This window comes from Myotis myotis, unplaced genomic scaffold (assembly GCF_014108235.1).
Source record: "Myotis myotis isolate mMyoMyo1 unplaced genomic scaffold, mMyoMyo1.p scaffold_m19_p_17, whole genome shotgun sequence".
Taxonomy (NCBI): domain Eukaryota; kingdom Metazoa; phylum Chordata; class Mammalia; order Chiroptera; family Vespertilionidae; genus Myotis; species Myotis myotis.
This window is the reverse complement of record NW_023416321.1, coordinates 28,336,711-28,349,929: the sequence shown is the minus strand read 5'-3', so window position 1 is coordinate 28,349,929 and position 13,219 is coordinate 28,336,711. Positions and strand designations below refer to the sequence as shown.

The following is a 13,219-nucleotide window of genomic DNA, read 5'->3' as shown; positions in this document are numbered from 1 at the left end:
ACTTACCATTAATGGTGACTATTTAGTTGCCTGACATTTATTTCACAGTAAATTATAGTTTTGTGCAAATTACACCCATTCTCCCAGAATGAAGAATTATGGAATCTATGTTATCATATGTGACATATGGGAGATTGAGTACCCAGATAGAAGAAAATGAAGATGCGCTTGAAAGGTAAGGGCTTGGGGTTGAAATAATGCTCTGGAGATAACTTAGGGCATGAGTCACAAGAGAGGTGCACCCAAGTTTTGGAAGGAAATATTCTGTTTCATTGTGGCCTTCCCTGGTAAACACTGGAAGCTCATTACAGATGTCCACATCAACTTGCAAAAGACAGAGGGAGAACGAAGGTACTGACCTTCTTGTTTCATAGATTCAAGAGAAATCTTTCCACCTGTCATCCCACCATGGATATAAATAGGCACCAAATCTTATTAAGTTGCACTTAACCTTAGTTCCCCAACAGCCCCACCTACCTCCCCAGAGAAGGCTTGTCCGTTGAGGAGGTGCTCTGACCCTTGGCTATCTTCACTCCCAAAGTGTAGCCGGATCTCCTCCAGCCGGTGGCTGTATGTCATGGGCCCTCCTGATATGTTGACCAAGTGCTCCTTGTCCAGGCGCAGGGACACGTGTCTTCCAGTATTGTACATGGTCCCACTGACCTGCAAGGCAATGGGCAACAGGTCAAGCAAGGCTCTCCTCCTTCAATTTCTCACCAAACCTACCACGGTGCTTAGATCTATGCCTTTTGCTTCCCTCTAATGGGAGGACATTAGGTGGAATCCACATGTGGAATGGGGAGCAGCAGGCTCCCCAGAGGGCGTTCCTGCACTACCTGGCTTCTATGGTACTTTCTGTGCAGCATAAACTACATTATCATTTAGGAATTTGAGGTAGAAACTGAAAGGAGACCTCATCAACTATGACTAATATTTTGGACATTGCACCTTAGAAAGCATTTACTTGTCTTCTTACCATAAATACTTGGGATGTAGAAATGCTGCAAAAGTTCAAGTCTCAGGTGTGAGAAATTGGAGAAAGCAGTTAGTAGGGGTGAGATGCTACAAAGGCCAAATGAGAGACAAGGAAGCCAAAATGGATGAAGAGGAACAAAACCTAGTAGGAGACTGAAGGCATAGGTCTGCAATCTCAAGTGTTCAGTCCAGTGTGTCTTGGTTAGGTCCCTCTCTCACCTCTGCAACCAGATGTTGCACAGAATGAGAGCTCTGATCCTTCCTTAAAGCTGGTGGCCTCAGTGTGAAGCTAAAGAGATTCATACAAGCTTCCCCTTTTCAAAGATTCCTAGACTTACTCCTTACTCCCAAGTCCATCTTGCTGCAGCCCCTGCAAAAGGCTAGCCTTACTGCTTGTGGTCCTATTACTTCTTTCCTTTTGGAATTTGATGTTCAGCTTCATTTTCCTATTACCTTAGCACCTCTCAACACTTGGTTCTAGAACACTGATTCTTCCCTTTGATGTTTACTGTCTTAGTCTTCTGGGTTGACTTGGCTCTAGGAGCGACCAAAAGCTTCAGGAAGACTTTGAGTGGGTCTGGATGCAGAGCTATTGGATGCAGAGCTACTTGCATTTTCTCCCTGTTTACTCTGGCTCCTTTGGGCCAGCCCTATGGATTCCTTAAGAGCTTCACATAACTTTTGATACCTTTATAGCACTAGCCTTACCTGCTCTTCACTTTTCTTACACTAGTCTTTTAAATGTTCGGTTAGTTTAGTTCTGTACAATGCTTACTGTGGCAGAGACAGTGATGCTTGCCAAATACTCCATTGACTCATTATGCTACCATCTTGCCATAAGGTGGAGGCCATGGTGTTGGTCATGGGCTATGAGGGACATGACAAGTGTCACTTCCAGGCTGAAACAATGAAAAGCTTATGCACGATTCTCCAGTCTCTCTCTTTCCCTGCTGCATCAGCCAAGTGGGTGATGTAGAAACATGTAAATATGGTGCAGCTACAAGATGAAGCCTGTGCCAGCCTGGGTCCCTGGCAGATTATGTGCAGATTATAAAATGGCCAGAACTCTTCCCCTCCCCGCAGCTGCACTCCTTACGTGTGACTCTGCAGCTGTTCCCATGAAGATAGGGGTCTATTTCTTCACCCCTTGAATCTAGGCTAGCTTTGTCACTTGCCTTGACCAACCACATGTAGTGGATGTAACATGCTACTTCTGAGAGTAATAGACCCTTACGTGCTTTCTCCCTCCTTCTTAGAAACTTGAGACCCCATGCAAACAAGTCTGAGCTAGCCTGCTGGAGGCTGACACCATAGTGAGGAGAGCCACCCCAGGAGAAGCCATTCTAGACTGGCCATTCTATGGATTATCCACCAGCTGACTGGTCTGGCCAGGTCAGCTTAGGCTGGTCCAGACCAGAAGACAGGCCCACAGACCTGTAGCCTTGGGAGTGAAATCATTGGTTGTTGAAAGTCCCTAAGTTTTGGGGGTCGTTTGTTAAGTAGCAAAAGTTAATGAATACACACTATGTCAACCATCTTCTCTCCTGTGATCTGGAACTATCAACAGAGACTCTGGATGGTCTCTGCTGAGTTCTGAACTGGAAAGCCACATGGGGACCAGACAGTCAATCCGCTAAGCAGTTGGAGTCAGATCTGAGAGAGAGAAAAGAAAAGCAGACGTGCCAACAGTGACAGAGGAAACCATGCAGAGAGAGAAAGGGAACTGGAGAGAATAACTGCCCGACCTTCAGAAACTCTGGGCACCTCCTTATTCCAGTTCCTTCTTGAGACCCGAGCTGTACTTTCTCAGATAATTTACCAATAAATTATTCTTTTTCGTAGGTTATCTATTCCTTGCAACCAAATGATCCCTGTCAAGCACCCCATTCCTGTTCTCCAGTCTCAGATAAATACACATTTAGTCAGTATGACATAATGAGAATTTATATACAGGCCTTATGGTTAGAGCAGCTCAAAAAATAAAAATCATTCAGAACCACTTACCCAATAAGCACCACTAATATTTTAGTATATGTACTCTTCACACTCATAACTCTATATACCCATATTTTAGTGAAAATATTTTATGTGTGTATAGAGAAATTATTTTTCACATATATGATTCTATATATAAATACATACAATTATATATAATGTATTAAAGTAATATTAATATATAGCATAAATATATTATATATTATTTTTACTAACATGAATATTTCTGGTTATTAACTGTTCTTCTGTAATAACCCTTTGCAATAACTGTATAATATGCTTCTATAAAATATATATATAACTTATTGTTGAATCTTTCCATTCTCTCCATTTTTTCACTATTGTACAAAAATAATGCGATGAGCATCCTTATAAATAATAGTTTTACTAAAACAGGGCTATTTCATTAGGCAAATTCTGGGTGTAATGGTGTGCACATCATCACTGTGCTTACTATCCACTGCCGCATACATCTGCTGTGGAGAGTACATCCCACAGAGCAGGCTGGATCTCTCTAATTCTCTTCAAACGACATGAAGAACAGAACCGTAGGATTCAACCTGTAACATCCATGGGCACCTCTGGTCTGCAAGGCAGCATAAGAGGAGCTGCTCTGAATTCTTATAGGACATGTGCTCTGTCCCACTGTGCAGATATCTTGGGCTTCCCTGCACTTCTAGCGGTGCCTTCATCTGTGTCTGTTTCATGTTCCTAAGAAAACTGTTGTCCATTGAATCAAGCCAGTGACAATGTCGTACGCTTGTCTGCATTTTTGCAATACTTAGGAACACCCATTGGCAAATATTCGATGGAAGAATCAAGGACTCTTAAAAGATTCCAAATTTGTCTCTCAGTGACCTTTCAGTGAATTATTTTATTTATTATTATTATTTTTTAATTCTCACCTGAGGACATGCTTAGAGAGAGAGAGAGGAAGTGGGGGAGGGGGGGGACAGAGAGAGAGAGAGAGGCATCAATCAGTTGCCTTCTGTATGTGCCCCAACTGGGGATTGAATTTGCAGCCCAGATATGTGATCTGACCGGGAATAAAAGTGGTGACCTTTCGGTGCATAGAACGATGGATGCTCAGCCAACTGAACCACTCTGCAGCTTCAGTTTCCTTAACTGTGAGGTAGAGATAAGAAAATTTCCCCCATGAAAACAAGGGATAAAAAAGGTATGAGGCATGCAGAAAACAAATGTCAAAATGATAGAAGTAAATCTCGCCTTATCAGTAATTACTTTACATGTAAATGATTCCACTTATATGAGGTAACTAGAGTAGTTGAAATCATAGCGATAGGGAGTAGATGGTGGTTGCCAGAGGCTGGAGGTAGGGAAAAATAGGGAGTTATGGCTTAATAGGCTTAAATATTCAGTTTTGCAAGATGAAGAGTTCTGGAGATGGATGGTTGCACAACAACCTGAATGTACGTAATACCGCTAAAGTGTACACATAAAAATGGTTAGGATGGTACATTTTATATATGTACTTTATCACCATATAAAACTGGGAAAAAGGTCAAAATGAGGTTGTGGTGAGAATTAAATAAATAAGACGTGTTATCTTCATTCTCCCCCTTCCCTTAATTTTGACGTGTTGCATGGGTGCCTAGCTGATGTTGAAGGACCCATACTTCCTGGAGCCTGGTGGGATCCAGTGCTGCTTGCTAAGCATCGCAATGAAGCACTTTAATTGGCTTCTGCATTGTGATGAGTCACTTGTCTCCCATTTAGGATTTTAAAGCTCTAGGCGTGAGATGCATTCAAGATCATTTTGCAGGCCATGAAGCAAACACAAAACCAGGGTCACCAGGAATAAAACACTGCACCTTCTAGTTCTCAACGCCACTTCTTAGACCCCTTCTACTTACATGACTCTATATTCATTCATTCATTCATTCATTCATTCATTCATTCATTATATTGTCAGCAATTCATACAATATTCAATATATGTGACTATGCACTAGGAGCTAGGAATTGTGTGGAGTAAAACCAGGCATGCTCCCTGCACTCATGGAGCTCACACTCTCCAAGACCAGAGTGGGGGAAGGAAGTGATGGGGAATCCATCTAAAATTCCACCACTTGCCTATGTGTTCTTATAATTAGATGCAACACCCCCTTGTCCCCACCCTTTCCCCAGACACCAAAATAACGTTAATTTGTATTAATCAAAAAAAGCTGTGTAGCTTGGGTATGGTTTGTTGCACTTTAATTTAAAAATAAAGGCTTGACAACATTATGTATGATATCTAACGGTGCATCTGCATTGTAGTAATTAACACTGCAGCAGTGTCATTTCATCTGTGATGCTAATTACTGTGTTTCCAATGAACTACGTTGGTGCACAGCACGTTGAGAAAGTTGTATGATGCAGATCAGGAGACAGAGTGAATGGGGAAGTTGATGCTACAGCAGATCTCCAGGTGGCCTCTGGCTGCCTCCCAGTTCTCCTTTGTGTTGTATTTCAATCCACTGTGAAATGAGGAGAGAGGTGTATGGGATGCCCATTTTACAAACCAGGGAAGTAAGTGTGGTTGGTGAATGAATGCTCAGCGACTTTTCCCGGATCACACAGTTGGCAGTGAGGCAAACCCAGGTCGTCTGATTCTACATCTAATGAGCCTGTTATAAGCAAATGCAAGTATCTCAGCTCATTTCAGATGGAAACTATGTCAGGGGTTTTCATTTCTTCTCCAGTCTGGAGATTCAGGGCAGAGGGAACAGAATCCCAATTGTGTAAAAGGAAGAGGTGGCCATCTGACTTGCACAAGAGCTACCTGCATTCTCAACACATTTGGGTAGGAAAGGCAGGGTGGAGGGTACCCACAGATTCTGAGGACTCACTATGTGTCAGAGAGCATGTCACTTTATAGGCCAGGAAACTAGGTACACATAGGATAAGAATTCTACTCAAAGGGGAGCAGGTGATGAGACTGACACTCAAAAGAAGTCTTTGTGAGCTAAAGTTCATGGTCTTCCACTCTCTCAGAGAGCAATTTCAAAGCCACCAGAGAGAGGCTGCATTCCATTTCTCAGTGACTGTAAATTCAGACATTGAGTAATGGTCTTTTTATTTATTTTTCTATATAGAGTTGGCACAGGCCTTGCTCACTTGTAACACAGGAGTGCTGGCATTCTTGCCTTTAGGATACAGTCTTATTTAGCAGATTGTCTTTGACTATAATTTGAGGGAACACAATGGGCTGACATCCACAAGAGTAGCAATGATTGTGATGTATTCCAGGCCTTGTACTTAGCATCTTCATTTAATACTTGCACTGCCCATGTGAGAAAGGGATTATTATTCATATTCTACAGGGAAAGACATGAGGCTCCAAGAGATTAAATGACTCTACACGAAGCTCCAGTTAGAAGTCAGCAGAATGAGAATTCCAGCCTAAGCCTCTCAGATTCCACATTCTACAGCTCTTGAAAGAGAAGTCAGAATTAGGCAGAGAGTGTTAGGGAAATCACATAGTTCAGAAAGAATTTCTGGGGTTGGGGCTAAACTCTTAAAGCCCATGGGTGTACTAGTTTGGGTTAAATTTGGCCAGGCCTGGCCACAGTATTCTTGGGGGTTTCAAGATCCAGGACAGCAAGGGGAACCCAGTCCCCACTTGTTGGAGTTGAGAGATGGATCATACATACCTGCCTATCCTAGTGCTGGCTTAGCAACTGGGTGGCTGAGCCCATAATGTTGGCTCAGTGCCTAGAGGAGTTAGTGAGGAGGGTCCGACAACCATGTCATATAAATTAGGTGTCCTTTCTTTGCAACCGAGGTTTCCTATTATGTGTCTCTGACTGCTCTGCTGAGGTGTGTAATAGGCCTTCTTTGAATGTAATTAGTGAGCCTAAGAGATTTAAGAACAGCACTTAGTCTGGTCTCCTGCAGAGCAGCTCATGATGCCAAGGGGTTGACTTGTAAAGGCTGAATGCCAGGAGCCAGAGGGCTGCCTGCTCCCATGGGCACTCCAGAGGCATCACTGCCAGGAGAAACAACTGGAGTCAAATGATTGGCCTCACAGCAGCATAGCATATACATGGATTGACAACATTAGGGTAGTGTGGATTCTAGAGCTAAAAGGACTTCAGAGAGAACGAAGCCCAATCTCTTAATAAACCAGGAAACGGACACCCAGAGAGATAGAGAGACTTGTCTAGGATTGTACAACAAGTAAGTGGCAGACCCAAGACTAGAAATCACATTTCCCCTTTCTCTTATCCCCCCCCCTTTAAATTATTGTATGTTGAGGGTACAGAGCAGACTGACATGGGAGTTAGAACTGCTCTAGTACTAAGGGTGTGTATATGTGAATGCCATAACCCATAGAAAAGTAGAATAAAATTCAGCCTGACATCTGGACATAGCATTTACATGATTTGATTCATTTGGGTCTGGGGCTCTTCTCAGCACTCACCCAGATGTTCATGCTATGGAAATTTCAGAGCAATGATTAGACATGGAGGGGATTGGATGTTGAAGAGAGAGATGGGGGTAAAGGATGTGGAGCAGTGGGAGAAGGCATTTTTGTAATGCAGCTTTCAAAGAAAGCAGAAGATAAATATTTGGAGCTCTTGGGTTGCCGCTGTTAGGAAGAAAGTGGCTGAGACGAGGATAAGGAAGAAAATAAAACCCACCAGAGTGATTTGCTTTGAGTTGCCATAGATGGAGTTGTGTAGGAGGGTTGAAGAAGTACTTCCAAGATCTCACCCACCACTCTTAACCCTGGAGGGCGGATAGAGGTCTCTTCCTTAGCAATGCCAAGTTTATTCTAGTCTTTCTCTAACCCATCAGTATGAGTCAGTCTGCTTTTCCTATGCAAAGAGACTAAGATTTTGGAGTCAACATTGAAAAAGCAGATGAAATGATCACATGGGCTGCTTATTTTGACATTAATTCTATGATTATGAAGATAAAATTGAACCTATGTATGGCAATACCGACTCTTCGAACAACAAATAATTTCTTTGCAAACTCTACAGGGATGCTAGGCAGTACCACTGCAGTGAAGCATCTCTTGCCATGATTGGTGCTAGTGGTTGTGACCAGAGGAACGAAGATCAGGTATGAAAGAAATGGCCTGGTCCACAAAGGTTTGGGCTACGTGAAGAGAATCTCTTCATCCTCCATCTTCCTCAAGGGGACATTGGGCAGGTGGCTGCCATTAAGTTGGGCATGCTCTTACCAAACGTAATTGTTGGTACTGAGCCCTTTACCTATACCTCAGCCTCGCCCAATCTCTGGCCAGGGTGTGTGGGGGAACCCCAGAGAAAAGTGTCTGGAATGAGTTTTTCCCTTATAGTCCTGGATTATGGGTTTCCAGGAGTGAGTCCCATGAACTACTTGTTTATTAAGCCATCACTACCAACCAATGATTTTTACTATTACTTTAATAGTCTATAATAATAAAAGCATAATATGCTAATTAGACAGAACATCCTTCCGGACATCCTTCCAGATGAACTTCCAGATGAAGCCAGGACTGCAAGGAAAACCCGGGTCCCGGATGCCTGCCGGCAGCCAGAGGGAAGCCCAGGTCCCAGGTACCAGCAGCTGGAGGGAAGTCCAAGTCCTGGGTGCCGGAGGGAAGCCGGTGCTGGCAGCCAGGGGGAAGGAAGGCCTACTCTTGCACAAATTTTGTGCATCAGGCCTCTAGTATTTAAATAATTTAATATTTAAGTAAAATGTAATAATTTGTCTTGTGTCTCCTTAAGTGCTTTGTGAACATTTACAATCCCTACACAAAATCTGCAAGGTAGGCGTGATCTTCACGTTTTCCAGCTGAGATAGTGGACGGCACACAGAGGATTATGTGACACCCCAATGGCTGTGCAGCTGAGATTTCACACTGTTGTCTGCTTTTCACCCTGTGCATGTCTCAGAGGTCCTCCAGCGTAATGAACATTTCCTGTGCCCTGGAAGGAAGGCTCAGGGTCTTAAACGGATAAATATCATTCGCAACCTAAATCCAAACAGGACCCCCACCCCTGATACACTTATCTTTTTGGATTCACCATGGTGGCCATTCAATACTACAGCCCTTAACAAGCGATGGGTGACTGTGAAAAAAGACACTTATTTATAGAAACAGCATGGATCCTTTCTAGAAGCAAGCAACCAAGGGAATTACATTTTCTGAGTAGAGGTCACATCTAAGTATACTGCTGCTGCTACCACGTTGACATCACTAGCCTCTATTGTACTCCATGTGCCTGCCGCTGTGCATGCATTAGCAACTCGATCCTCGCCACTGCCCAGGAAGCAGATAGTTTTATTGCCAGCATTCCGATGAAGAAACTGAGACTCACTGAGAGTACACAGGTCACAGAGCTATAAGTGTCAGAGACCATAGACAGGAAAGAGCCTGTGTGGACTGCAGACTGGGCTGCTCTGTTGGCTCTGAGGAGGGAGAGATGAATTCTATTCAGGAGCACTAATGATGTTTCCCCAAAGGGGCTGGCATTGGACATGGGCCTTGGAGAAGGTGGGATGCAGATGTCCAGAGATGCTTAGATTAGGGAGTAGCCTCAGCAAAGACCTGGGGATGGGAAAATGCAAGGCGTGCAAAGAAAATGGTAGAAGTGACTAGGCAGTGTCCCTGGAATAATTCAAACATGAGCAACCAAGGGTGGGGTGGCACGGGTAACTGAGACGGTAGGTACTGGACTCTCTGATGGTGCTTTACATAGCTCATCTCATGTACTTTTCAGCAAAACTGGTGAGGTAGGGCGTATTGCTATTTCTGTGTTACAAATGAACACGGTGCTCTGAGAGGTTAAATAACTTACCTAGGTCATACCTGTCCACTCTTTCCACTATAATATTAGAAAAGGACACTATTCCCCCCAAAATAACTTCCTGTTGGCATGCTCTGCCCTACCACACCGATTCTCCTCATTTTCCACAGTTCAATATCAGAGAGCGCCCCCACCGGCAAACCTCCTCTTATTGCCTATCATCACCACCTCCACCGTCGCTACCCACATCAACCCTTTTCTCCCTCCTTTTCAGTCTTTGATAATAGGAACAAACTCAAAAAATCAGCAACCAACAAAAGCCCAATGCAATGAGTAAGTAGCTGACAGCATCAACTAGAATCTCACCTTGGGGATGAGAAGATAAACACCACAATAACCCAAATCTCAGAAACACATGGCTCAGTTTTATGCAACTGATATTCCATCTCATGGATCCAAAGTAACAGTTACATCAGCCAATTTATGACCTTAATATAGTAAAATGCCTACTGAGGGAAGGTAGGGGAGCCTGTGTGCTGTGGGGATGCTTTGCTGAGGTTCCTACAATCAGCTTTCTGGGGGTCCAGTATGGGGTAGCAGATGGTACTCTTCCCTTCCATCCATGACAAAAGTATTGAGTGGCTCCAGAGTTGTTTGTCCAATTGATTCAGCTGATATTATGAGAACATACATGCCAGATAAATCAGAGCAAATTAAATGCACTGCTGTGCTCCTGTTTCCTGCAAGTAGTAGACAATCTTAAACCCAGAGGGTCCAAAAAACCATCTAATCCAGCGGTCGCCAACCGGTGGTCCGTGGACCACTGGTGATCCCTGAAGTCGGAAAGGTTAGATTCTAATCCTTTCATACACCCCGCTCTTGTCCTAATTCCATCATTCTAGCCCAGTGGTCGGCAAACTGCGGCCCCTTGAGTGTGGCTCTTCCACAAAATACCACGTGTGGGCGCGCACGTACAGTGCGATTGAAACTTCATGGCCACACTGAAGGGGCCAAAGAGCCGCATGTGGCTCGCGAGCTGCGGTTTTCCAACCACGGTTCTAGCCCATTGAAAACCTGGACAGATTTTGTTTTTTATATACAATGAAGTGTTCTCATGGCACCTTTTGGCTATGTCAACTCCCTCCCCTGCATTTTTTATGGTCAAAGAATTTAAAATACAGCAAAACCTGTTTTTACTACTTTCTTGATTTTCTCTCTCTCTCTTTTCACACACACACACACACACACACACACACACACACACACACACACATTCACAGAAACTCTCTTCTTCGTCTCTGACATATAATCATTCGACAATTATAAAAATGCCACCACCTAAAAGCCTCTATAATGTGTCCCCTTCTCTCTGTCTCCACAACCAGTACTTAATCTTATTCTGCCCTGTTATTTTATGTTGTCCTCTCCTGTCCATCCCCCAGCCACTGCCTAATTTAAGCCCTTATATTATTGCATCTCCTCAAATCCCAGGTGCCATAGACTGTCAAATGGGCAGACTTTGTCCCACCAGAGAGAGAAAATGCTGCCAATAAAATGATGATACAGCATTTTTTTGTAGGAGGCATCCTCAAGAGATGTTAAAACATAAAAGGAAACTGCATCTTAAACATTGATGGTACACAGTATCTCAACGAAACCCTTGTAATCGTCTCTCCCACAATCTTGAAGGGGCACAGCAGGGCCTTTGCAATTGGGCCCTATCCTACAGCTCCTTTTCCTCTGCTTGGAAATCCCTTCTCACCCTTGCAGACTGCCTTCTCAAAGTCCTTTGGGACCCCACAGGTGTGGTGACGATGCTTCCCTGTGCTCCCCTGGCATTCTGAACGTTCTCACGTAGAATAATACCTACATATTACGTTGTGATTATCTGCCTATGTGCTTTTCCCTCCAAGGGCTATGAGGAATTTGAGGACAGGCTACATGCCTCCTTCACTTCAATATCTCTGTCCCTGGTCTATAGCAAGTCCTAAATGAGATTCAGGGGTGGGGAACCTTTTTTTCCGCCAAGGGCCATTTGGATCTTTATAACATCATTTGAGGGCCATACAAAATTATCAACTTATAAATTAGCCTGCTACATTTGGTAAAACATTTAATTACCTCACTATTAACGCCTTGGCAGGGCCAGACCAAATCATTTTGTGGGCCGTTATATGGCCCGTGGGCCAGACGTTCCCCACCCATGATAGATACTCCTGAACACAGCTGAAGACTGCATGATGCTCATAGCTTCTGAGCACAGCCACTAGATGGCAGTGCGGAACCATTCCGTGGCCAGAGCGGCTGTTTCCCAGGAATCTAGGTTGCAGAGGCTGAAGGAAGCCGGGCCTCCTGTGGGCAAACTGGCTGAGAGCCTAGGAGGCTCCAAGGATGCCAGTACCATTCTGCAGATTCCATGTTGAGGATGCTCCTTGAATCCCCGTATCCCTTGCCAGCCCCTACCACTAGGTGCTTTCGGGCGTCTGCCTGAGCACATTTCTTTCATAAGAGCCGAACACTCTTCCCAGCTTTCTATCCTGAGCAGAAGGGGGAAGCTGTGGAGAGGGAAAGAAGTATCTCCGGAACATTCTCATTTCTAATAAACACAGGCTTGCCATGAAGGGCCTGCAGTATAATTGCTCCACTTTGAAGAACAACAGGTAGCAGCATCAATATTTGATTTTTAAAAGGTTGTGCGAACGGTTTTAAATATTAAAGATAAAGGCAAAGTCTCAGATCGCCTTTTCATCTCAGCAGTTGAAGCATTTTAAACGGAAAACGGTGCTAATGAGCGGAATAAGACCGTGTACCCATCAAATGGCATCGGGTTGCAATGAAGCACAATAATTTCGAGGTGGGGGCGGGGTCGGGGTGGGGAGCCATAGCTGCACCAGGGAAGTTTTCTGCTCATTATCTCTGTAATGAGAGAAAAATAACGCAACCACCAGAGTAACTTCCTCCCATCTCATCGCGGGCTGTTTAGTTCCCTCTATGAGTGGTCTGGGACGGGCTCCGAGAAAACCTCATAAATTAACTATCCAACTTCCTGCCTAATGAGCCCAATATGTCAATTTTCAGGGATCAAAATGATGCAATTCAATAAAGCACAGTTCATTTTGTAAGGAAATACACTTTTAATAGGGAGAACGGCAGGGTCACGGGCCTCCTGAGATAATTATGGGCCAGAGGAATTAGCGGTGTGGAGCTGAACTCACTGCCTGGAGACTCCCCATGGGGTTAGTGTGGCAGATATTGTCTTTCAGGGACAATAAATTCCTTCATTATATTTCCATTCCTGCATTAATGCAGTGATCTCCGATTTACTTGTAACCAAGAAGGCGGGTTATTCCTGCAACTTGGCATTTAATGCTAATGAATGCTAGCAAGTCAGGCAGCTCTGTGTGTGTGTGTGTGTGTGTGTGTGTGTGAGAGAGAGAGAGAGAGAGAGAGAGAGAGAGAGAGAGAGAGAGAGAGAGAGAGAGAGGTGTTCAGGCAATCCAACAG

General features: G+C 44.1%; 1 protein-coding gene across 1 annotated transcript in view; it reads right to left on the bottom strand.

Moving 5' to 3' along the window:
* The window catches only part of CA10 (carbonic anhydrase 10), a 373,963-nt gene that overhangs the window by 83,633 nt on the left and 277,111 nt on the right, over positions 1 to 13,219 (bottom strand). The window contains exon 4 of the mRNA XM_036342054.1: positions 478 to 663. Coding sequence (XP_036197947.1) covers positions 478 to 663 — 186 coding nt within the window. The remainder of the gene's footprint in view (positions 1 to 477; positions 664 to 13,219) is intronic.